This window comes from Myotis yumanensis, unplaced genomic scaffold (genome assembly GCF_028538775.1).
Source record: "Myotis yumanensis isolate MYYU_CA2020_CCGP unplaced genomic scaffold, mMyoYum1.0.hap1 SCAF_3, whole genome shotgun sequence".
Classification (NCBI taxonomy): domain Eukaryota; kingdom Metazoa; phylum Chordata; class Mammalia; order Chiroptera; family Vespertilionidae; genus Myotis; species Myotis yumanensis.
In genome coordinates this window covers 12,414,122-12,441,478 of record NW_027223754.1, presented here as the reverse complement: position 1 = coordinate 12,441,478, position 27,357 = coordinate 12,414,122, and the positions used below count along the sequence as shown (strand labels likewise).

The 27,357-nt window shown below is 43.9% G+C and overlaps 1 protein-coding gene across 1 annotated transcript in view; it reads right to left on the bottom strand.

The window, feature by feature from the left end:
* MTMR7 (myotubularin related protein 7) overlaps positions 1–27,357 on the bottom strand; it is a 92,909-nt gene that overhangs the window by 54,091 nt on the left and 11,461 nt on the right. Inside the window, exons 2-4 of the mRNA XM_070408287.1 lie at positions 10,799–10,921; positions 9,268–9,430; positions 51–208 (exon numbers count right to left, since the gene is read on the bottom strand). Of these exons, the coding sequence (XP_070264388.1) occupies positions 51–208; positions 9,268–9,430; positions 10,799–10,921 (444 nt within the window). The remainder of the gene's footprint in view (positions 1–50; positions 209–9,267; positions 9,431–10,798; positions 10,922–27,357) is intronic.

The following is a 27,357-nucleotide window of genomic DNA, read 5'->3' as shown; positions in this document are numbered from 1 at the left end:
CGGCATCTGCATCGAGGACTGGCTTTCACTAAAGGCCTCCCTCCACTTACTCTGTAGTCTCTGTTCACATCGCTGAGCTGCCAGTGGTCGTCAGGGAGGCCCATGCGCTGGTACTCTTCACTGAGGTCCAGCAGCAGCCAGCCTTGCTCTCTTTCTTCTTTATCCAGCTTGGGGTTGAATGAAAAGCAGTATAACTCCTCGTATTTAACTGCAAGGGAAGGGAGAATAAAGCCTAATCAAGCTCAGTCACTGCCAGAACCAAAGCTCTTCAAAGCATCTCTGTCCGGCGGGAGCACACGAAGTGGCCAGCCCAGCCCTCGCCCCTGGGAACCCAGCAGCGCCCTGTCCTGTGGGCAGGGCCACCCACCTCCTCCCAGCAGGGACAGGGAGACCTGGGACAACCAGACTCAACTCTGCAAGAGCTGCTTTCATTTTAGAAGCAAGGTCTTCTCCATTTTGTGCTTTCTTTTTTTAAAATATATTTTTATTGATTTGAGTGTTGGGGTCCAACCCCAGCAGGTCCAGGGGTTCCCCAAGGTGTGGACAGAGTCGGTGAAGAAGGAATGACAGCAGCCTAGCCAGGATCTCTAGCCAGGATCTCCAACCAAGTTCTGGTGTTTATTGTCTTGTTACATCTGTATTTATACCAGTTGATTTTAATCCTGTCAATTTCTATTGCAAAGGTTAGGGCGTTTCTTATCTCCATTCCAGGGAGTAAAGATTATGTAGCTTAAGCATGATTGTTTGTAGTTAAAGTAATTAACTACCCGCCTGGCACTTAGTTAAGGGGTTTTATCCCCTCCCTAACTTCAGGGAAAAATCCCTATCTGGGGAAACAACCTTTCTCAGAGAGGTGACCTTGGTTAAAACACATAGCGCTAAGGGGAGCAAACATATTAAGAACAGTATGCTATATATGCCAGGTCCCTTGAAACATATGCTGTACAGATGTTTCTTTCCTGCAGCAACTGTGTTAAGCAGCAAGGATGGACCGGCTTCCAGCAAGAGCGGAAGGGAAAGGGAGAGATACAAACATCAATGATCAGAGAGAATCATTGATTGGCTGCCTCCTGCACGCCCCCCACTGAGGATCAAGCCCACAACCCAGGCATGTGCCCTGACCGGGAATCGAAACTGTGACCACTGAGCCACACTGGCTTGCCTGCACTTTCTTTCTTTTTTTAGTCGCTTTTGAAAGCAAATGTATTTTCCGGACCACACAAAATGTAAAGCATAAATATTAATTAAGAATTGCATTCATTAGAGGTCAAGGTTATGTCTACTGAGCTTGGATTTGGGAGGGCCTCTGGGAGATGGGCCAGTGCCCAGGCTGCTGCCACATTTTGATGCTCAACAGTATTAAAAAAGAAAACAGTTGGAAAAACTGTAGGATATATTTATATGTTTGCACTGAAAACATTTGAACTTTTTACGACCACATAAATGTCATGACTGTACTGCTCAGACAATATTTATAGGATCCCTAAAAAAATATCAGTTCAGAGTGCATGGCACCCTGGTCAAGAGGGGCAAGTTGAGGAATATGTAATGAAGTTCTTCTTCCAGTTCTACCAGGATATCTTTGCCTTTTATGCCTATGAGGCCAGACCCATTCCCCTCTCCCCCAACAATAGCTAGGATTTGGTTTGGGGGGCTCTGCTTTTCTCTGTGGGTAGCATCGAGGCCAGTGCTGTCCAACAGAAATCTAAACAAGCCATGTACGTCCTGGCCAGTGTCCTTGTAGCTATGTTAAACAGCTGAAAAGAAACAATGACATTCATTTTACTAATATAATGTATTTAACCCAATATACCTAAAATATTGCCATTTCAACATGTACATATTGTAAAACTTATTCATTGATAGCTTATATATTTTGGGTTGTACTGTCTTTGAAATTCTGTGTATATTTCACACTTGCCAGCACATCTATTTTTTTTTAATTGATTTCAGAGAGCAAGGGAGAGGGAGAGAGAGAAAAAAAAACATCAATGATCAGAGAGAATCATTGATCGGCTGCCTCCGGCACGCCCCCTACTGGGGATCGAGCCCGCAACCTGGGCATGTGCCCTTGACCAGAATCGAACCTGAGACACTTCAGTCCACAAGCTGGCCTCTATCCACTAAGCCAAACCGGGTAGGGCCTTACCAGCACATCTTAGCTCACTCCAGCCACGTGTCAAACTCTGGCGGCTGCATTCGGCCAGCGGGTACCAACTGGACAGGTCAGATCTAAGCACTTCCGGTGACAGTGATTCGTGGCTGATAACTCACCAAACCCTTGGTTCATCCCAAATTTGTTCTAGTCAAATGTATGAACCCACCTAGCAGGCACCATGTGGGCCTCATCTTACAGAGGAGAAATCTGAGCAAAGGGAGGTTGAAGAATGTTCACAGGGTTACACAGCTAGCAACTGGGGCGTCTGAACTTGAACTGGGCCATCTGGCTGTTCAGTACATGTTCCTATCCCCCCTCCCACGCCCCGCCCCCCCTCCAAGCAGATCCTTCTCTCTTCTGCCCTGATCCATCACCTTTGTGTCTTGTCTTTCCTTGTTCCATATCCTTAATCATCCTGTTTTTCTCCAATAGATGTCTTGCCCCTCACTGTTTGCTTAGGTCCCACCTTGATTCCTTAATGTGTTGAAGTACGCGGTGTGGACAGGGCAGTGCTCCTGAACGTGTGTATCCGGAGGCCCTGCACACGGTCTCCATGACACAGGCAGCCTGCGATCAAAACTCAGCTTCCAGTGCGATCACGACCGAGGTAGCTCATTTATGAGGAGGAAGAAAGATAAGGGTCATATTGAACTACCATACTTTCCCATTAGGCGTGCACCCTGTCTTGTAAGAGCGAAGTTCAAAGACTGGGGGGTACCAGTGAGATAAACTATATTCTGCCTCCGTCTCTCTTGATGCTGTATTTCTAAACATCAGAATTTAGAATACCGGTGATGTCAGCGAATAAGAAAATGCACACACCCAGGCACCTGCACACCAACACGAAGCAGCTGCCGTCAGTACACGGCGTTGCTTACAATCTTAGCTGATTGAGCCGACGGCATAGAAAAGTGAGGTTCTGTTCTGGGAACAGCCGGCTTGACCCTGACACATCCTTCCCATCGCTAAGTACCATTTTCATGAGTCAGGCTCTGACAGCATCCCGCTAACCGCAAGTGCAATCGGCTGAAGATGCCAAAAAAAGTCCCTTGAGAAAGCCAGTTCCCTGAGCGAAAGAAGAGCTAAGGAGTGAGGAGTAATCGTGGACGTTAAGTTCCCTCGTTAAATATTTACAAATAGGTTTACGGGTAGAAGAATTATTATCAACAATTATTGAGTGTTCTGTGCATGGGCTCACGCTTGTCATCACTGGCAAGAGGCGAGGACACTGCGCATAAATGAAAGCAAGAATAATTTGTGACGGGCGTTAAGAAGATCGCTCTCCAAATGGGACACAGGAGAATGGGTTTCTACTGGAGTTATGAGGTTTTTGCTTTCAGTTCAAGAAAAAAGGGTGATCCACCACCCGTCCATCCCACTTTAAGTCAAGTCCTATATAAGAGCAGAGAATCCTACATTTCTGTCGGTCAGAGCACAGTCTTGCTAATGTGGGCAAACTACCCACAGCCCAGGAGAAGTCTGTTCGGAAAAATGAAAGAGTGCCATTGACGCAGTGACAAATGTCACTGAAGAGTTCCCATTCGCAATATTCTCTTCCCCTCCCCTCCAGCTCCTGCAAAATACCTCACAGATTGTTCAGTGAGTGGCAGGGAAGTAAGTTAAAAACAAGGGGAGGGCTAGAGAAATCTCTAGTCCAGTGGTTCTCAACCTTCCTAATGCCGCGACCCTTTAATACAGTTCCTCATGTTGTGGTGACCCCCAACCATAAAATTATTTTCTTTTTTTTTTTTTAAATATATTTTATTGATTTTTCACAGAGAAGAAGGGAGAGGAATAGAGAGTTAGAAACATCGATGAGAGAGAAACATCGATCAGCTGCCTCCTGCACGCCCCCTACTGGGGATGTGCTCGCAACCAAGGTACATGCCCTTGACCGGGAATCGAACCTGGGACCTTTCAGTCCGCAGGCCGACGCTCTATCCACTGAGCCAAACCGGTTCGGCTAAAATTATTTTCGTTGCTACCTCATAACTGTAATTTTGCTACTGTTATGCATCGTAATGTAAATATCTGATACGCAGGATGTATTTTCATGGGTCGAGACTCACAGGTTGAGTCTAGTCTGTAGAGTCTAGTCTCTACAGAATCTGAGCTGAGAAAACATGTACCTGTCCCCTGGAGGAAGGGCAAATCCCTGATGGGTCACCCCTCCTAGAACAGACGTGTTCAATACTCCGCTGGCTTTTCACATCCCCGAGTCTGGGCCGCCACAGCCCACGTGGAACGTCTTTAGCTGTCGGTGGCGGCAGGCTGCACAGAGGGTGCTCGGAAGGCCTCACCCCAGGGCCCCATCGCTAGGGGACATCACAAGGGGACACAGGAGCTCCTCCCACGAGAAGCAAACACTCCACACGCCTCAGACTGGGGAGGTAAACGGAATGTGCGCCTCTCATTAAAACTTCCTTTCAAAAGAAGTTAAGTGTAAATTATTCTAGTATTTATTGACCTACGTGAATCATGTAATTGCTCAACAAAGACAGGCTTGAAGGTGTTTCTATCTATTCAGAGAGAAAAATGATAACTTCTGAAAATACCACATTAAATTCGGAGTGAACAGCACTTTGCGTATGTTCCCAGAAAACCCAAATCAGTGTCTCGGGACTAAGCGGACAGCACACGCTCGACCCGAGCCCAGGGATGCAGATGCGTGTTTCATGGACATGGCTCTATTTTAGCCCAGTCGCCCATCATTAACTCAGCATGTGTCACCGCCGTGGCTTCAGGGCCCGTGGCTCTCAGCAGCTCCATCACTCTCAGACCATCCCACTTCCTGCCTCCCAGAGAACATGCATGCCATCAGCGGAAACTCCTTCGACTTGGAACCACCAAGCCCGCCAAAGGTCCTGCCTGGGCACCCAACCTCTGCTGCTTCCCCCCCGTGAAAAGGGACGGGTGTGCATTCCACCCAGTAGGAGAGCTGTGGGCAAAACAAAGCACTTGGGGAAGAAAGAAAAATAACCTCGCTTGTTTCCCATGAATCAGGATAAAGGTTATGAAAACATAATATTTAGGGAAAAAATATGGGGACAATTTCCTCTTATTATAGACTACCTAGGAGGGGAAGTAATTTAATATGAAAATAAAAAGTACTTTACAGCCCTGACTGGTTTGACTCAGTGGATAGAGCATCGGCCTGCGGACTGAAGGGTCCCAGGTTTGATTCCGGTCAAGGGCATATACCTTGGTTGCGGGCATATCCCCAGTAGGGGGTGTGCAGGAGGCAGCTGATCCATGTTTCTCTCTCATTGATGTTTCTAACTCTCTATCCCTCTCCCTTTCTCTCTGTAAAAAAATCAATAAAATATATTTTTTTTTAAAAAAAGAAGAATGAAAGCATCTCCCTGGTCTGGACAGTATATGTGGCTTACCATCACATTAGTATTAAAAAAAAAAAGTACTTTACAAGTCAAAAGGAAACATGTAACAACCAATGTAAAAACTGAACGATATAATAATAGTATTGATTGTTTCCCTTACACTTTTTTTTTTTTTTTAGTTGAAAGGAAAAACAAACATGAATCAGCAGCAGCTGAATGGGAAGGGTGGGTGAGGGAAGGGAAAAGTCACCAGAGAGACACAGAAATGTGGGCATTTTGGATTCGAAAGTAACAACTGAAAGTTAAATTGCTCCAAATGGTCTGCTTAAATTGGGCAACTTAAAATAAATGAACCTGAAAACCATTTAAAGAGGGGTGAGAAGATAACACAGCTATTATTGGATTTTGCACTTAAAATGAAAACGAGTCTTTTCCTGTGTATTTTCAACAAACAAGTGTTCAAATTAAACATCAGGATTGTGGAAGCTCACACTTAGGGGAAAAGAGCTGTGGACTCAGAGGTCAGTATAATCAATAGAAAGGAAATGGCCACTGTAAAATCTGGTGATGCTGCAAGGACTAGACAAAGACTGTAAAAAACTATGTTCAGCAAATGACACTATATCAACTATGATATTTTATTTTTTGAATATATATTTTTATTGATTTCAGAGAGGAAGAGAGAGAAACATCAATGATGAGAGAGAACCACTGATCAGCTGCCTCCTGCAGGCCCCCTACAGGGGATTGAGCCAGCTGGACATGTGCCCTGACTGGGAATTGAACCATGACCTGCTGGTTCATAGGTTGACGCTCAACCACTGAGCCACACCAGCTGAGCATTATGAGATTTTAAGAATTGGGGACTAAGATAAAATGAAAAAATAGTTTAATAAAAATGGGGAAATAAAAAAGATGTTTTAAATGTTAAAGGGCCCACAAACACTACAGAGGGAAAGATAACTGTTACAAAAATAAACAGTAGGCAGCAAATTAGAGGAAGGAGAAAATAAAGAACATGGGGAAAATGGAAGTCCTCTGAGAAATAGGGTCTTCTTTTAATCAGAAAAGTGTATAAGCTGATTAGTACTTTGAATCTAACTTATTTTCTCACTTGGGCCACACCATGATTTTAACCTAAGTTATTTTTTTACTAAGAATTAAGGAACTCACTGAATTTGGCTACATTATTTTTTTACTGCGATCTTTATAGTCCGTGACCAAATTCTTACCAATCTTTTTTGCTATTGTTGTTAATCCTCAACTTCACATCAATTGGTTGCCCTGTCCCTCCGCCGCCCCCGCCCCCCGCCTCCCGTGAGCCCCAACCAGGTGGCGGGGAACCTGCAACCCAGGTATGTACCCTTGACTGGAATCGAACCCATGACCCTTCCACCTGAAGGCCAACCCTCTAGCCACTGAACAATACCAGCCAGGGCAAATTCTGACCAATCTTAATTCATTAAAAAAGCAAACCAATAAAATGTCACCAAATGTGCTAGTCATTTGGCTTACCCTTTCCCCAGAAATCCTAATTCAGGGAAAAGAAAATCTCAAGAGCTTTGGAAATATCCCCTTCACAGGCCTTGACTTCAATGGACTCCCCAACATTTCTTCTTTTGTTAAAAAAAAAAAAGTCCTCTACCGGACCTTGTGGTTAGCTATGTCCATAAAGGAAAATGAAAGTGTGTGATTTGTGTTGGCGACTAAGCACAGAGCTATATTGTACCACTAGAACTCAATGTATACTACACACACACACACACATCTCTTTTCTGATGTACCTGGAGGAGGGGGAAGGTATTTTGTGAAAGATCCTTGGATGGTTCTGATAAGCCACCCCTGGCCCCAGCTGGGAGCACCCCCCACCCCCATTCCCCACCTCCACCCAGATTCAAAACCCTACTTCCGAGGCTATAGGCTGTAATCTGTCCTACTTTTAGCACTGCCTTGAACATTCAACTGTGAAACTGCTTGGGTCCTACTTCATCTTCCCACACGTAGTAAAGTATAGTGGTTTATGTAAACTGTCACTGCTCATTCCAATGTTTCAAAATGCTGGTGGCTTTTTAAAACCTTTTAAGATAACGGCTTTCATTCAATGAATTACTAAGGTTTCCTTTTTTGATCTGTGGCTGTCTAATAAGTAACTCTCAAAAGTTCACTTTTAAGAAAAAGTGTACATTTTTAGAACCAGGGGAACACTGTGATTTCGCCCCTGTGGGGGACCCTCACACTGTGGGTCCTGGGCTGGCCATCCTCCGGCTGGAGCCCTCACCGGCCTGGGATCTTCCAGCTGCTTAGCCCTTTCCCAGGTCTCCAGGCTATTCCTAAACCCATTAATCCGGTCGGAGCACATTTGTTATCCAGCACACCCATTAATCAGTGACACAGACACTGCTGGCCCACAATTGTCCTCGCATTCTCGGCTGCATGCAACCTCATGTCCCTCTTCCCAGACCTCTGTTCCAATTATAGTGCCGCCTCCCAAAAGTTCAACCGCTTTCCTGGCTAACTCTGCAGTTCTTTTCCACACAGCAAGAGGAAAACGCTCCAACCAGCTGCCTTCCAAGAGGAGCACACAGAATCGTCAGGTTCTGACAGCCCCTGGCACCGTTTTCATGACCTAACTTTAGCTCTTAGCTGTCTACCGATGATATGGTCAGAGCCTAAGAAACCGAGGACCCGACCCACTGCCTTGAGGAGCATCATCAAACTGCTGGTCCTGAATCGCAAGGCATTCAGCAAAGTAACTACAAGCCCATATCCTATTTCCTTACCCATGACTTCTGGGTAGCACCACCATGAATATGACCTTTACATCAAGGACCTCTTTTCACTGTATTCTCCTAAGAAACTCAGGCATGTATTTCATTTTATTGATTTCAGAGAGGAAGGAAGAGGGAGAGAGAGAGAGAAACATCAGTGATGAGAGAGATCCATGGATCGGCTGCCTCTTGCAAGCTCCACACTGGGAACCAAGCCTGCAACCCGGGCGTGTGCCCTGACTGGGAATTGAACCGTGACCTCCTGGTTCATAGGTTGATGCTCAACCACTGAGCCACGCTGGCCGGGCGACATGTATTTCTTTTAAGCAATAAGAACCCACAGCTCACAGAGGCCACACAGGGAGACAAGACACACTTCTGTAGAGCTACAAATCGGAAGACCCAAGATGAGGGATATATCACAACACTTCTCAAATCAACCAAACTGTCTTCCAAGAACACTTAAAGAGCTTCTGTTTAGGAGATTCAACAGATCCACACTTTGAATATTCAATGACGCCAACACGGTCTAGTTATACCAACCTTGGGACACATATGTTACTATCAAAAAGGAACAGAAACCAAGCCTTAAAAGCCCCAAGGTGGGGAAGACTGCATTGGAATTGTGTGACAGCAATGTTTTCCACAGGAAACAATTTGTCAGTTTGGGCTTAGACCTCCAGCCAGGTCACATGATTCTCACAGTATCAGAAGGGCATAATTTTAAGATGATTTTACCCTGAAGGGAAAACAAACACGCTTATAACCCCCAGAGATAAAGTGAATGCTAAGAATAATGACAGGTTCCTATAGGAGGCAACTCAGGGAGAGCTCCTCAGAGAGAAGGAAAGCTATGATTCCGATTTCTTGGCCTCTTCGGAGGCCTGGGAGAGCATCTTATTCCCAAAACACTAAGTGCTCGAGCGCCATATGCACTGGCCGGGTGTGGTCTGTGAGTTTCTGAAGGGTGGGGCCACGTGCCATGCCGAGCTCCCAGGCCTACCTGGCCTCGTGAGGCGTATCAGAGAGATGTACACGTCATGGCAGTCTCTCTCCTGGGGGATGATGAGCTGTAAGAGCTGGAAGTTCTTGCAACGAATGAGCAGGTGGCACCCAGTAGCAGTTGTCGCCTGTTTTTCGATGGTGGAAATCTGGCTGTGAAGAATCTGCAACCGAAAGTGAACGTGGATAAGCTGAGCACAAACAACTGATAAACAGGGCGAGGAGTGACACAGACCTCGGAGCCACACAGACAGACCGCCAACACTCCCCGACCTTCAGCTAGCTCAACACCTGCACTCAGATAACAAGAACTGAGATGTTTTGGGAAAGAACCAACTGTCTAGATTTCCCGTTTTGTTTTTTCTGTGTCAAGCTTTCGGATACCCAGGCTCATGATTTGGAGCCAATGATTCAGCATACTCTTTTTGCACAAGTCCGGGCAAGGGAACATTTTGGTAGTCAACTGCTGATTGCGGTTAATAGCTCAAATGAAAGAAGGTCATGAGAAGTTAGTAAAATAAATCTTGCAATCAACAAAAGTCAGAGATGACTCCGCTGGGAGGGGCCACCGAGCTCCCAAATTCCACATGGAATGCTCAAGCTCAACAGCAACTTGCACTTGTTGGCTAAGTTGTTGGGGGTCAGGCTGGCTGCAGAGGAGATTTCTTTTAAGGGAAATCATGCTGAAGGGCATGTCCGTTGTCTCAGGAGTGTCTCTGCTCAGTCCTCCATGGCAAGCGTTTCATCCTTTCAATTCCTCTCCAGTAAGTAGTGCCTGCCACCTTCAGCTGCAAACGGAGCAATGTCTATGGACTAGAGAAAAGGCCAATCTGCAATTCAGCGGTTCTGGCCCTGGTCACCATGTCATGGTGAGCGGGCTATACAAAATAAGGTATATCCAGTCTCATGATTGCATAGCAGAAATGCCTGATGATAGGACACTTCCCTAGCTTTGCTTTTCCCTCCCTCCCTCCCTCCCTTCCTTTCTTCCTTCCTTCTTTTTAATTATCAGAAAAGTGGAGACAACAGAATAAAATCTATATCTGGGATACTGACATTACAGAATCTCTACTCAAAAGCTATGACATGAACCACTTGCATCTCTGGCTCTTTCTAGTCAAACAATTAGTGTTTAAAATGAATATGTAGATCAGTGGTTCTCAACCTTCTGGCTCTTTAAATACAGTTCCTCATGTTGTGACCCAACCATAAAATTATTTTTGTTGCTACTTCATAACTGTAATGTTGCTACTGTTATGAATCGTAATGTAAATATCTGATATGCAGGATGGTCTTAGGCGACCCCTGTGAAAGGGTTGTTCGACCGCCAAAGGGGTCTCGACCCACAGGTTGAGAACTGCTGATGTAGATGAAGTAGATTGGACTCTACAGGAAAAGGCGGAAGGTCACATTCCCCAAACAGCCCCCTGAATACCCACACACCAAGAGCCCGCCCACCTCACCCTGGGGACAAACAAAAGAATGGAGGATCGAGCTCTTTACTTCAAACAACGGAAATAAGGAATGCATACCCATGTTTCCTTTCTTGTGTCAGGTGCATTTTCCACGAATATGACATGAGTAGCCGTCAAATACAAAGTTCCTAGGGCTGCTTTTTTGGAAGATATTCGATCTAGCAAGCGGACATTTTCGACCTAGGAAAAGCATTTGACACAGTTATAGTTACAGCACCGGAGCTAGTCAGGAAAGTGAAAAACAAGTAGGTAATCTTGTTCTTAATCCAAAATTTGAGAATTTTCCCAATAAGAAAAAAACAAAATTTTCCTCTTAAATTAATTAGATCTCAGAATATGAATCTGTATATCAAAAGATAAAATTTCCCCAATTACTTAAATATAACCTTTAATGTATGACAAAAGATTTATAAAACCTCTTCTTTAAGATTACCCTTTCTATATCTTAAATAGGCCAGTGTTTTCATTTCACTGTAATTATATAATTCTAATTTAAGGCAGGTAGCGTGTGTATCAAAGTTCAGCATTCACACAATAACTATGTATGAATTATTTTCTATTAAAAAGAAAATATACTTTCCTATGTGTTTCATGGTTGTAGAAATTGTCTCAAGGCTGTTTGCTTCCACATAAATGAGCAGAAAACAGAAATCTATATCTGGGAGCAAAAAGTATCAGAGACGTGTTCTGTATTTTCCAAGGAAAACCTCTCAAATTAAGATGCTCATATTCACTTATAGTAAAATCTCTCTACAAACGGAATTCTCACCACTGAACTCATCTGAACTGTTACGAGAGATTTCTTGGAAACAATTTTTTATCAAGAAGATATTTCTTACATGCAGAGCAATTTCAAGGATGTGTGCACTGGGATCATTCCAATATGAAATGTAATGGAAATGACAAGACAATCTCTCCAGGGTAAGTGAAAAACTGAAGACGGACAATGGCTCAACCCTCATCCCTCAATCAGGATGGTTACTTGCCCTCCATGGGGCAGCTTAGGGCCTAGTGGGTCGTATTTGCCCCTTTCTTTAGCTCAATGGAGAAGCTGTGGTCCTGATGTGACTGGAGAGCCCAAGGCTTTCCAATTGCTCCAGGGAAGACCTACGTGGGTATCCAACCTAACGAACACTGCAAGGACAACTCCAAGGGCAAACAGCACTCAAACACCCATCGTCCAGTCTCCTCTGAGCCCTTAGAACCAAACCAGTCTTCCAGGTCCCATCCCATTTCTTCCCAATTTCCAGGGATCTAATGACGTAAATAAAGCATTAGGTACTTAACATATTTTCTTTAGTCAGACCATTTACTCCAAGGTGGTTGCATACTTCTTGAGACTTGGTGAATGGTTGTTTCTTAAAGATGTTCATTTAAGAACCTATCAGCTTCCGGTTTTGAAAAAGCACTTCTGTTGTTACTGATATGCTCCACATTCTTTCAATGGGTCTCCATCCCTCTGTCTCTTTTGTCAATGGTCTTCACAGTATTGGTTTACTTTCCTACTAGCTGGCCATCACTCCTTACATATTCATCAGAACAGTTCATACAGTAAGGATAATAACCTCTGGCCTAATTTTATGTTTTATAACTGATTCTTGACCGAGCTCTTTTATTGGTTCTAACACTTTTTCAATAAAATCACTTGGATATTCAATAAAGTTACTTGAGTAGAGAGGAATATTTTCTATAATAATTTGTCTCTTCCTTTCCAGTATTTATACCTCTTTTCCCCTTTGTGTAATGACACGAACTAGACCATTCAAAATAACAATGACAGTGGTGACAGCAGCCATTCTTGTGTTGTTGTTTTTTTCAGTTTTTTAATAACAGCTTTATTGAGATATAATTCACATTTCATACAATTCACCCATTGAAAGTAGACTATTCAATGGTGTTAAGTATATTCACAGCATTGTACATATCATCATTGTGCAAACATTACCACAATCAATTTTAAAACATCTTCATCACCCCCACCCCAAGAAAAAAAACAAAACCCTGTACCCATTAGCATTCCCTCCAAATCACCTCAGCACTAGGCGACCATCAATCTACTTTCTGTCTCTATGCATTTGCTTATTCTGGACATTTCATATAAATGGAATGTTATACTTTGTGACTGGTTTCTTTAACTTAGCATCATATTCATTTTTTTTTATTGCCAAGTAATAATCCATTATGTGAATACTAGAGGCCCGGTACATGGATTTGTGCACTGGAGGGGGCGTGGCCTGCGAGGATCAGCCCGCTGTGGGAGCTCCGCCCATCCTTGTCAGCTGAGCAGCGCTCCCACTGTGGGAGTGCACTGACCACCAGGGGGCAGCTCCTGCGTTGAACGTCTACTCCCGGTGGTCAGTGCGTCATAGCGAATGGTCAACCGGTCGCTCTGGTCGTTTTGCCATTGGGTCGCTGGGATTTTATCTATATAGATACCACACTTTATTTATCATTTGTCAGTTGATAGTCCTTTGGATTATTTCCACTTTCTGGCTGTCATGAATATTGCTTCTATGCACGTTCTTACACAAGTGTTGGTGAGGGCATATGTTTTCATTTCTCTTGGAGATTATATATATATATATATATATATATATATATATATATATACACACACCTAGGAATGGAATTGCTGGATCAGATGGTAACTCTTTGTTTAACCTCTACAGGAACTCTCAGACTGTTTTCCAGAGGGGCTGTTTCATTTTATATTCCTACCCAGTATGAGGGTTCCAATTTTTCCACACAATGCTTGTTGAAATCTCTTTTTTATTACAGCCATTCTGCTAGGGGTAAGATGGTATCTCACTGTAGTTTTGATTGGCATTTCTCTGATAATTAATGATGTTGAGCATCTTTTCCTGTGCAGTCCTGTTTTTAATAGGAGCACTCCCAATATCTCACCATTGAGTTTGGTCTTTTTTATCACATTGTGGAAGTGATCCATTCTTTGTTTACTGAGTTTTAATTTTGAAAATCAGAAATAAACAGTATGCCATTTTAATAATACTTGGATGAATTATTTGCTTTCTAGCATTAGTCCTGTGTTATCCATAGTAATAAATTTCTTAGTTATTAAAGAAGTTAGATTGTTGGTGTATGACCAACTTGGAACTGGTGTATTAATGTTTTAATATTGCTTACATTTTATCTGTGCTAATTATTTTGTTTTGTTTGCAGTATTTTTGTTGTTTGTTTTGTTTTGGGTTTTATTATTTTCATCTATGCTTTTAAGAGAGACTGGCTATTTGTGCTACTTTTATCAGGTGAATTCATCATGGCCATGATTATATCAATTGATTAGAAAGATTTCAATATACAAATAATTTATTACTTGAAACACTTTTTTAATCAGAAATCACTCTTTAATAATTATTTCAGTGTCTTAAGTGGTTATAAATCTTTCAATATTTCCATTTCTTACTAAATCTCATTTGACATCTATTTTACTTACAAATTATCTCCTAATTGCTGATTTTCAATTCTTACAATGTTTTAATTCTTATCTGTGGATAAATCTCTATCTCTTCACTCACTCCTAATATTGTAAATTATGTTCTTCCTTTCCTGTGGTTAGATATGCAAAAGTTTTTCTTTTTATTTATTTTAAAATATATTTTTTATTGACTTCAGAGAGGAAAGGAGAGGGAGAGAGAAATAGAAACATCAACCATGAGAGATAATCATTGATCAGTTGCTTCCTGCATGCCCCACACTGGAGATTGAGCCCGCAACCCAGGCATGTGCCCTGACCGGAAATGGAATCGTGACCTCCTCGTTCATAGATCCATGCTCCACCACTGAGCCTTGGCCGCCAAGCACAAAGGTTTTTCTTCAAAGTAACAGATCTTGGACTTACTAATTTAATAATTTTTCTCTTTCAAATTGTTAATTATGCTTGTGCTTCTTAGTAAATGTTTTAACTTGCTTTCTTCGGGTATATATGTGGTTTTTGTTCCTTTGTTCATTTCCAAAAGCTCAGGTTTAATAGTCAGCTCGTTAAGTTTTATTCTTCTTGTTTAGTAACAAAATTTCAAGTCCAATAATTTTCCTCCAAAGTAAATTTTTGGCTGCATGTTATGAGTTTTGCTTGCAGTATTAGCATTCTTGCTTCCCAGATAGACTATAACTGGAATTTTTATTTCTTCTTTGACCCAAGAGTTTTTAAGGAGAATATTTTTCAATTCCCACATGATTGGATTACTTTATTCAAACTTTTGTCATTAAACATTCTATTTTAAACTAACTCCAACAAAGATATTATGAAAGAGAGTTGTGGGAAGAGAGGAGCAAGGGGATATATTATTTTTGGAACATTTCTATGGGAAAAAACTAATTTGCATGCTAAAATGGGCCTAACTAAATTAAGCAGCTGTCCAGGGTGATGTGCCAGTTAACAATATATAGAAGCGAAACAAAACTTTATTGAGATAATCATACTGAACATATGGTAATATTTTGAGACAAGGAGATCTAGTATGAATTATTCTCCCTATGGAAGTGAAGGAAGCTACACCACTTAGATTATTTGTAGAAAACCTCAGTTGAACTGAACAAGGATCACAGATGGTGGTAGATTAGAATACTTAATGTCTTCCTGTTACCTGTGGAGGCCGCTGCAGGAGAGTTACATTTCAAAATCTGGCAAAAGTTCTTACCCATCCCACAGCTGTCCAAAGTATTTTGAAATAGAAGAAGGAAAAAAGAGACAAAACACAATTAGGGAAACACCAACAGCATGATTTCCCAGTACTGTGTCACAAGAAAACAACTGGCATATCATGCCGTTTAAAGGTAATAAGAATTAAAATTCATGGTGGGTGGGAAGAGATCAACCTAAGAACTTGTATGCATATATGCAAAATCCATGGACACAGAAAATAGGGTGGGGTGGTGAAGGCTTGGAGTGGGGGGGGGGGAGCGGAATGGTGAGGTGGGCTAGAAGGGGTCAATGAGGGGAAAAGGGGACATATGTAATATTTTCAACAATAAAGATTTATTTTTTTAATAAGTAAAATAAAATTAAAACAGAACTAAAATTCAGTTGTCTGAGAAATTCTGTGGAGGTCAGGACCCTGCTCAGTTCCCCCACGTGGCTTTCACTAAGGTAGCCAGAACATTCTTGACTGCAATTCTAGAGCCAGTCAACTCGATAAAATGAAATAAATCTTGAGAACTTTGCCACCATCTTGAAGACCCACTGGCTCAATTACTCTGCCTCGTTGTTCAGGGAATTTAATGCTATCTCATCGACAGTTACAATGAGCTCTATGATAATAACGCCTCTTGCATCCTGGGAGAGAGATGACCCTCAGGAGCTACCAGCTTCTCCAGAAAAAGTTACTGCAATTCCTTTACATTTTCCTAGGAACCCCTAGGTGTTTCTGCTCTGCAAACGGCAGCTCATCGGTGCAAAAACAGTACAATAGGTCACCAGTTCTTGGGTGTACATTTCCCACATTCTGACATTCCTGAAAATGCAATGCATCTTATGATTAATGTGGTAAGAAGCCGTGGTGTCATTTCCTTGGCAGTGCTTTTGTCCTTCTTTATGGAACATAAATCTTGGTGCATCTTACAATCACTGATGTCCCAGATTTGCTGAAATGCAGTGGCGTTTGTAGTCATTGGCATACAAATGGCACCTGAAACCATGAGACCAAAAGAAGTTACCTAGAGAGAGCATGTCGAGGGAGAGAGAGGAGATCTGAAGAAATCCAACGTTTAAAGGATGGACGAAAGCGAAGGGATGAGAAAAGCAAAGTAGGAAGGAATGGCCCGTTAGGAGAGAAATCAGGACAGCGTGACGCCAAGGGAGGGTGTGCAGAGGCAGAGGTCTCAGAGAGAAGGAGTGTTTTTGTTTGTCTGTTTTGTGGTTTTTTAAATATATTTTTATGGATTTCAGAGAGGAAGGGAGAGGGAGGAAGAGATAGAAACATTAATGATGAGAGAGAATCACTGACCAGCTGCCTCCTGTCCCACACTGGGGATTGAGCCCGCAACCCGGACATGTGCTCTGACCTGGAATCAAACCGTGACCGCCTGGTTCATGGGTCGATGCTCACCCACTGAGCCATGCCAGCAGGGTGAGAAGGAGTGTTTACTAGTATGTCAAACGCCGATGAGAGATCAAACAAGACAAGAACTGTAATATGCCCATGGAGTCCAGTAACAGGAAAGACGCTGGTCACCTTGGGAGTGGACCCGGGACCATCGGCATCAGAAGCCATAACACAGTGGCTGGAGGAGTGAACTCCCGGGAGCTGAGAGAGTAGAGGCCCTCGTCCTTGTTCGAGTGAGGGTGGGACAGGACAGAAGCCAGAGGGGGGCACACTGGCCACTCAGACTCCATCCCAAAGCAGCCAACGGCCAAAGCATACAAGGAGCTTTCCAGAAGCAACTGGCATGTCAAGATGTTTTCAAGAAAGGAGCTTAGTAATGTTGCCAAAGAGGGGGATCTCAAGTTGAGATACACACAAGGGAAAAATAACTCCCATTAGAAGGAATTTGTGAGAAATGGGTTTTATTTTATTTTATTTTTTATTTTTAAATATATTTTTTATTGATATTTTACAGAGAGGAAAGGAGAGAGATAGAGAAACATCGATCAGTTGCCTCCTGCACATTCCCCACTGGGGATGTGCCCGCAACCCAGGTACATGCCCTTGACCGGAATCGAACCTGGGACCCTTCAGTCCGAAGGCCGACGCTGTATCCGCTGAGCCAAACCGGTTTTGGCAGAAATGGGTTTTGAAGGATGACAAAGAGAAGATGAGGACCACTGGGCAAGAGTTTACCCTGCCGATGCCAAAGTCTCCACAGTCCTAAGAAGCTCTCTCCCCCAGCTTAAACAACTGGTCTTTTAAAAAATGTGGAAACATATACTTATTTAAGTAATGTTGTAAGATTCAGAAATACAGAAGGAAGGAAAGAAAATCACCCCTAGTCCCATAATTCAAACACAAGCACTGTCAATCTTTTGGTGTGTTTTGGAAACTATTTCTACCTCATTTTAGGGGTTGTTGGAGGAGGTGATGATCCCAGGGGTGGGGAGGAAGAGTCTAATCCCAGTCTTTTTGCTTCATGAGCCTCTCCTTTGCCCCAGATCCTCAGCGGACTGGGCTTTGCACCCTAATGCCTTGATGAGCTGGAGACGGCTGTGCAGTAAGCAAGGGGCGGGTTCTGATTTCTCATAGCTGTGTCGTAAGAGAGCTGCACACGTGTGTGCTGAGACATCCCTAACCTGAACAAATCCATTGGAAGCAGAAGATCTGCCTGAGGTGACTGTGAAGATGCCACCTCCTCTGGGACGAGATCTGGACTTCCAAAGGGAATGGAATGGGGTGTTGAAATAACTTTACCACTATCTCCTGGAGAGGGCCGATCCTGGCTGTCATTTGGCTTATGTGAAAGTTACCAAAATAATAACAGAAGCAATCACGAATAGCTGTAGAGTACTGCCTCCACGCCATGCACTACACTACCACTTTGCACATCTGACCTCAGGGAATCCCAGCAATAACCCCAGGAGTCAGGTCCTTGCATAGCCTGGGACTAACATCTGTCTTAGCAGCCCAGTTACAAAAAGACTGGGATTAGACTCTTCCTCCCCACCCCTGGGATCATCACCTCCTCCAACAGCTTGGTGAACTTAGCAGCCCAAGTTCACCAAGGCAGTGGGCACTGGTGAATGCCTCTGAGGTCATGTTAGCCCTTCAAAATCAACATGTTTAGGATGACCAGTGAACAATTATTTTAAGCAATTTTACACATGAAAAGAGTATTTGCAAATAGAGTGCTTTCAAACAAAACTATTCTGCAAAACTACATGCACAAACCACTATCAGAATATCTCAGAATGCTCTGAGACAAACCCAAAGACAGAAAGCCTGGGAAAGAGGTACCAGAGCCCCAGTGCTGGCTAGGGAGACGGTCAGGATTCTCAGGGCTGAGACCACGGAGGACCCCAAGCCTCCAATTCCATTCAACCAACGCCGATGAGCGGCACCGTGTTAGGTTCTGTGGGGAACAAAAGGGTGAACTGATCAAGTTGTCTCTCGTCAAGAATCGTCCAGACTCCGTGGCAAACACTGTGCCCCAGTTTCACAGCCTTTTCATTCCCATCCCTGCTCGGTTGAGGTTAGATCAGGGGTGGGGAGGGGAGAAAGATTCTGTTGGCTTTTCTAGGCCAGGGCTGAAAAGCTTTAGTGTGCACACCAGGCCCCACACGGCCGCGCCAGGCCTGAAACGGGACACCCGCTGCGGGACACAGGCCCAGCTGCTCCTTGCTCGCCTCCTGGAATCAGGAGGCCCCCGTGAATCATGGAGCCTCTGAGCCTCTGAGCCATGCCCATCGCGGCACCGACTCACCGCAGCCTTCACGGGAGAGGCCTTTACTCTGTCCCCTGTAGGCCGGACACTGGACTGCTGGACATCGTGGGCTCCAGAATCACCTGGGACCATCTGGAAAAGTTACAGCTTCTCCTGCAGGACAGGAAGCCCAAGGTGCAGGGGAGGGTTTCCTTGTCTGGAGAGGGACTGATGGCACTGGCCACCAGCTTCCCGGGGGCCGAGGACGCTCAGCACCATATAAATGAGGCTGGAGGTCATTGCCTTTTGCGGGGAGAGGGCCAGAGGTTGTTGAACAGGAAAAAATCAAAATGTCTCCAGCGGCCAAAACCTGGGAGAAATTTATGTTCTAATCTAAGAAAAGCAGCTAGATAAATAGTGTGTCATACTAAATCTGGTATCCTGACATTTTCTGACTCCACCAACACGAAGAGTCAAGAACTTGTCTGTGAGTCAGGAAGCCCGAGCCTCCTGGTTCTGGCTCTGATTTAGAAACCAAACTGCGGGGCGCTGGCAGCTGAGTTGCTGTCTCTGGGTTTCGACGTCCATGAGGCCCTGACGGGTACTTACCGGCTTTCTCCCCTCCAGCCGGCCCCAGTTCTAACTCAGTGGCACCATGAAGAGAAGCTAGAAGCACACAAAACAGCCGCTGTGAAGATGCAGGGATGACTCAATGCTAAACCCTCCGCAAATCCAGCCGCTCAGTAACGTGGTTGGCCAACAAAACTCTTGTGATTTCCCCAGGAAAGGAAGCACCAGCTTCTGGAAGAACCGATGCTGGTAAAGTCTCTGGAAGTGGCTCCCAGGCCGCACTGATAGCCCGGGTTCGAGGCCTAAAGGGGAAAGATGAGCCCGCCCTAGCACACCGCTAATGAACTATCTCACTGTGGTGCTCGAAAGAACGTATTTTGGTTGCCTTTCTTTAACAAAAGACATCGACTGCATTTTTTTAAAAGTCATATTTAACCTTCATGCTCATAAAAGTCTTTAAGATAAAGAATTACATAAAATGTATGTATACATCAGAACACCAACCTGATTTCTGAAACCATAATATTTTAAAATCTATCTACCTAGCCACCTTTTTTTTTTTTTTTTTTACAGTCTAATGCTGCTATTCATGCTCCATGGCATACAGACCAGTCTGGCTTCTCAGTACCCACTCATCAGATTCCCACACCACTGGCCAGAAGGTGGCTATGTGACAAGGAGGACCTGCGCAGAAACCAAACCTGAGACCATTACAATGATGCGAAGCTAACAGTACAGGCAGAGGCCATTTTTCCTAAAATGTTCCACTGTAAGCAGAACACAGCATGAGCCACAACATGTATACAACACAAACAATGCGCGTGAACGCGGCAGCTTAGAATTCACGGTAATAAACGTGGGTCCGTCACCGTGTGGGTGACGTCAGCACAGCGATGAGGAGACAGTGGGGAGGGCTGCACAGCTAGGCTTGGGTACCCACGGCCTTGGAGGCGGAGGCTGTTCTGGCTTTGAGCAGTGCCCACTCCCTCCTCCCACCAGCTAAGTGCTGAGAATCACTCAGGCCAACCCAGGACTCACTTTCCAGAAATGCTGATGGTGAAGAAGGAAGCACAATTGTGGCAGATTCCTATACACAAAGGTCTCCCTTGAGCAGAGGGGCGGAAAAAGGAAGAGCAGTCATTAGAACGTTACCCGCTACCTTTAAACACACAACTACTGAGTGTCCGTTATTAGACTGAGTGGTGTCCACATGCTATTTCTAACCCGTGCTGGAAGGTAGACTTGGTTATCCCATTTTACAAATGATGGAACAGAAGGGCACGAAGAGTAAATCAACTGCCCAACGTCTCCCAGACAGACAGTGGCGGAGCCAGATTTCAAACCAGGGGCGTCTGACTCTTGTATCTGCTTCCCTAGACTTCTCCCAAACTTGGCCTCTAGCGTCCAGGCCTGACACTGTAGAGTAAGAAAAGGCATCATGGCTCCAAAGCCTATCCTCCATTTCCCCTAAACTTTCAATTACAGAGGAATGTGGTGGACAAGGAAAAGCTCTGGCTAGAGAAGTGTTGATAATTGGTTATACAGCAGCTCGGTGGGGCATCTGAAGCCCCTGCCTGTTCACTCATCTGATCAGGAGGGGCAGCCCCCCAGGGAACGGAGGTCGGCCTGGAGAGCCTGGGCCCAGGTCATCCCCGGACTAGCTGGCCTGCCTTGAAATGTGCACTGGTGAGGGTCAGGCCAGAGGGTGCAATGAATGACCTGCAGCGCGGGGAGAACCACTTTGTTAATCGAGTTTCACTTCTCACCAGCCGTGTATTGCTTATAGAAACGGCCACCTCGTTAGAGATTCAGAATGGTTTTATTATGGTAGGTGCCCCCATGTTGCCAAGATGTTTTAAGTTTGAATCCGCGGCTCCTGGACAATGACTGATTCCACCCAGGAGGAACTGCATGTGTCAGAGAAAACACGTCCATCTCAGGAGTGACCAATGAACAGTCATCGCTGGGAAATCCACAACAAAGACTTCAGAGATTTAATTCTTGCTGCCACCGAACCATCACCTCATGTCTGTGACTTCATTTCCTGTTAGAGTAGTGAAAACGACAGGGGATTCAACGATGATGTGCTACCCAGTGAGTGTAGCAAAATACCTTGACATAGAAGGAACAGTGAAACAAGAAACAATTCTTCAGAATATTAGAACTGTTATAATCTCTTACACGAGCAGAAAAAAGAACCATTAGATTTTCCAATTTAAAAAGAAGTGCTTTCAGTTCTGGACTGAAAGTTGCTAAGAGAGTAGACATTAAAAGTTCTCAGGTCAAGAGGGAAAATTTTACTGTGTGAAGTGACAGAGGTTAGCTGAACTTACTGTGGTAATTATTTTGCAACATATCAAATCATTATGTTGTACAGATATTAAACTTACATATCTCAATAAAACTGGGAAAGTAAAATCACAATGTAAAATGTTATATAATAAAGTTGCTTTCTAAAAATTAAAATAATTAAATACTTTTTTTTCCTACTTGCATAAAACTGCTTAAACAAATAAAAGGATGTAGTCATGAAGCTTCAGGAATTTTCTACTCCTGCTATTTGGAAGGAACACCAATCCTCCCAAAAGGCAGATTTAATCTGTTTAAAACTATAAAACCAATGAAAGTATTTTCCCAGGACCGCTTATTCCGAGGTCAGATATTGAGGGAAGGGTGAAAATCACAACGTGTACTCCAATAAAATATATGACATGCAACCAAAAGAAATACAAGATTCTGCCCTTCCTAAAATCCATAAAGAATCTTGGATATAACACAGAAACCAATGCCCGTGGGCTACACACAGTGAGACTGCAGGAAAAGTATCCTATTTTCAAGCTGCCTTAAAAACTCACTCTTTTCAAATGTATCCTGCTTTGCGGCTAAATTATTTTTTTAAACATAAGGTACCTATGATAGAACCCTATGAAAATTAAATAGCTGTCGTCCATCAGTTCAAGCCTTTTAATTAATTTATTCATTAACATTATTAATTTGTTGTCTATTCTATGCCAGGCACCCACACTATTTATCAAAAGGCTCCTAACTAGTAACCGTGCCTACAGATTACCTGACTCCACTGCTACCTGTTAGGATTCTTCTAGGAGCAAGAGAGAGAAATCTCAACCTCATGTGCTCTAAGTCAAAGGGGTTTTATTGGAATATATACCCATAAAGATCAGCAGTAAGGCTGGCTTCAGACTGGCCAGAGGTTCAACTCAGCCAGCTCCTCACGCTCATCTCTCAGGTCCCCTCTCCGCTGGCTCCCAGCTCTCTGCTCACCATGGTTCCAGCAACCCAGCCTCCTCTCCCACCACATCCATGGCCAGGGGATAGATGTAGCCCCTGCTGCTTCCCCCACGACCAAGCAAAAACCCAATGCATCTTACTGGGTCACATGCTTATCCTTAAACCAGTCAGTGTGGTCACGGGAATGTCATGACGAGTGGGTGGACTGAGGTGCACGCCACAGTGAAAACGCAGGACCAAGAGCAGAGCAGGTACAACCCCTTAGAGGGAGAACAGATGATGGCCGTCCAACCCCAGCACATGTTCCCCCCAACCTCAGCCCGACTGCCCCCAATCTACCAGAATGCATGCATGGAAGAGAATCCTTCATTCTGTTTCTTTCTCTATCAGCATCTACTTAGCCTAAAGAACCCGCATCTTCAACCTCATCTCCTCAAGCACCATCTTTTCTCTGGACAGAGCCAGTTTCAGCCTGGATAACAGAAGGAGGAGGAATGAGATTCAGAGAGACTAAACCAGGGGTGGGCAAACTTTTTGACTCGAGGGCCACAATGGGTTCTTAAACTGGACCGGAGGGCCGGAACAAAAGCATGGATGGAGTGTTTGTGTGAACTAATATAAATTCAAAGTAAACATCATTACATAAAAGGGTACGGTCTTTTTTTTTTTTTTTTTTTTTTTTTTTAGTTTTATTCATTTCAAACGGGCCGATCTGGCCCGAGGGCCGTAGTTTGCCCACAGCTGGACTAAACTGAAGTGTGAAACAGACTCATAATCCAGGGGGTTTGGACAGACCAGGGGTAGATATTGGTAGAGAAGTACATCCTAGTAATCTGGATCTAATTTTTACAGGGAAGGTGGAAAGGAAGGAGGGGCTCGCCCAGACTATTTGGTTACGCTGGCTGCACAAGAACATGTGGAAAATGGATAAAGATTCTGGGATTGTATGCATGTGAGAAGGGTATTTAGTGTGTCCGCTTCTAAAGTGAAGAATCTACATGTTTCCCAATTTGCTGGAAAATTTAAGTCCTTTCCTCACACAGAAAATAGGCATTGGATGCACAAACTTCTATAAGTTTCTGAGCCATCTCCAAATCTCCAAATGATTCCACTAAAGAAGGTCATACTCTGTGAAAAAGTAAGCTTTGCAAAACTGGCTTTAAAAAGAAGAAAAAAATCAGTCCCATTTCCTAAACAGACAAGGATATTTTTATCCAGCTTAGGTCAAGGTGAAGAAAATATCTGGATGATCTCAGATAGGCATGAATGCCTACAAATGGGCAGGTTGTTGAGTTCCATCTACCTGTACAATTGTCAAAACAGGAGCTCTGACTGACATTTAACTGAAGTTAAAAAATTCCCCGAGAAGGATAATAAAGCTAAAATAGCTAGTGACACAGTGCCGTAGCTACTTCAGAAACAGGAGTGCTGGGGTTCTTGGAAAAGGCAGAGAAGAGAAAGGGAGCCCATTGGCGCTCGGAAGACTCTATAAACATCATGCCAGCAGCCAACAGTCATAAATAAAGAGCCGGGCACTTGAGAGTTCTGCACAGGGCCCATGTCATTTATTTTGGTAGGTTGACCCTGGATGTGTAGGCTTCAAAGAACATGCACTCTTGAACAAGCGGACAGTCCCGGGATTTATTTCAACACCACCTTAAAATAACCTCAACCAAAAATACCATCTCCAACGAGCACAAATAAAAGAAAAAGAGGACGAAAGATGCTAAGAGGATAGCAAATGAAGAACAGATGCCAGGCCCACCGTAACCTAGAGAACAGATGTATAGAGTGACTTGGTAAAGAATAGCAGGTTTACTAGTAAAAAACAATAGTCATTTTAAAAAATAATAAAATCGTATGGAAGACTTAGACCTCGCTATGAAGCAATATAGAAAGTCAAAGACTAACTTTATTGTGATGATGATTTCCCTGTGAAAATATTTCTACAATTCTAAAATGCTTCTGCAGTTGACTTATTTTTTGACAAAGGCACTAAAGACAAAGTCTACATCGTCTACTTATACAGCTCCTTTGGGAACGATAAGAAAACATTTGTCTAAGGCCAGGTCGTGCCAAATGGAACTGACTGCTGGTCCAGAGACAGGAGGCAGCTTGGGCACAGAGAACCAAGTCGCCTACACATCCGTCCCACCAGCCTCTGGCAAGTCTCGGTCGGTGCCCGAGGACGGAGGGGTACAGCCCGTCCACGCAGGGCAAGGCCAGGTTCCAGCTCATTTACACATTCCCATGCCTCACCCCCGGGCTCCAAGTCCCCAAGGACAGACTTCGTAATTGGCACCACATTTTTCTCCTTCTCCTCTTGCAGGACAGCCCTCTGGAGCCCATCAGTCCTGTTCTGGGAAATGAGCATAAAGCAGACACGAGGATGGAGGCCTCTCCTGAGACCCAGTAAGAAAGGCTGCACCCTGCTCTGTGGCCATGAGCCCTGAGTTACCAAGAACACTGAGGACTGCACTCACCCAGCACCACACGTTCCCTCCAGCGTCATCCCAGGACCCGCCTCTTCAAGCCCACCTTTCCTCACCACCCACTCCACAGGGATCACTCTCTATCCTTTGAATTGTTGTGACACCTCTATCATTACGATCTATTTCCCATTTACTCTACACTGCCTATTCCACGCTACTTTTATTGTACTACTCTAATTGTCTCCAAGGACATTCAGGGAGGGGCAAAAGTAAGTTTATAGTTTCCAGTACTCAAACAGAGTTTATTCTTGTATTATTATTTATTAATTATTGTGTTATTTTCCATCGGAACCATTGTAAACCTACTTTTGCCCCACCCTGTATATTCTCAAGGATGGCAGCAGTTCTTTTCTTTCTAATATTCCCTGCAGCACCATGAAGAATGCTAGGCCCTCACTTATATTAGAATTTACATTAAAAGAAGGAGATAGGATACAGAGTCCTTGGCTTGTTGGCTTCCTGAAATAATGGACTTATACAGTGACTTCAGAGCAACAGAACAACCTTTATCTGTGGGATCTTTAAGGACAGACACTACATTTCACCTTTGTATCCGAATGCCTAGCACGTGCATGTGCTGAGATGTCTGTCCAGTGAATGAAGATGAACACGACCATGGCAAAAACAAACCATGTGAGGGCTTTTAGGTAGGTCAGATACGATGAACCGGGAACACTTTATTATTGAATTTGAGTTTTCAGACAAGAAGGTTAGAAATATTCAACTGTGGAAGATGTTGCAAGTATAAGAAACAGAGATGGAAAAAAAGGAATTTCATCTGCAAATGTGGAATCTAAATGCCATGTAACTAAAATGGAGCTGAGACTTTTACTTTTTTTCTGTAGCTGGGAAAAATGTACACAGCTGCAGTTGAACAAACAGTCTTGAAAAGCTGATGTGAACACAGCCAGCAGGTAAAAATAAAAGCTGCACCATTAATCCAGATTAACTAGATTTGAGGGGTTTTTAAAGTGTGTTTGTTTTAAAAATCTAATTATTCTTCATACTGGGTAGAGGTTTCCCAATTGCTGCAGAATCTGAGAAGTTCGGAGAGAGTTAGTTTATCTTTGCTGTAGGTCAGAAGTTCCTTGTGTGGTTGCTACATATGAATACAGAGCTCTTCCTAAAATTCTTTATTTGGAAATTTAAGACTCTTCAAGACACCAGTGTCCTGCCAGTGGGAGGGTGAACTGCGTAGCAGGACTCGGTGACTGTGAGGAATGCCTCTGCATGCTGTCAGTTGTAAGAGGTTTTGGGAGAATCCTTCAGATTCAAGTTTTGGTGACAAGGTTTTTAACTTTAAAGCAAAAACTTAAATTGTGAGCTAGGATCAAGTCCAAGTATAACATTCCTATTGAAAGCCATACTTATATTTTCTTGTAAAGTGCTTTTGAGTGAATAAAATGCATGTATTAGCATAATTATGTTAAACATAAGAGGAAAAAGAAGAAGAAGAACCAAGGTTGAAGATACTGAAGCTTGGACACACAGTCACTTAACTAAACCATGTTCTTGGTTCATTTGGCTCAAGGAATATTCATTGTGCATCTCTACTCGGGGCCAGGCCCAGAGTCTTCTGGATGCTGGAGGTACAGCTGCGGACAAGACAATGTCACTGCTCACACGTGCTCTGCCTGGGGATCGCTGGGCAGGGGAACAGGCACCAAATACACAAGTTTACAAACAAACAAAACACACACACACATGCCAGAAGGTGCTAGGAAGGACATGAAAGCAGGAAAAGCAGTTGGAGGTGGAGGGGCATTAACATGCCCAGGAAAGTCCTCTCTAACACAATGACTGGGTCTTTCCATAGAGAAGAGAGTCAGCCACGAGGAACTCTGGGAGTGGAGTGTTTCAGGTAAAGGTCCTGGGCCAGGTCTTCTTTGACAAGTTCAAGGGTCTAGAGGTGGGAAGCCTGATGAGAGTCTGTGAGGGACACAGAACAGGAGCTGAGGTGCCACAGGGAGCCACAACGACCTGTAGGGTCTTCCA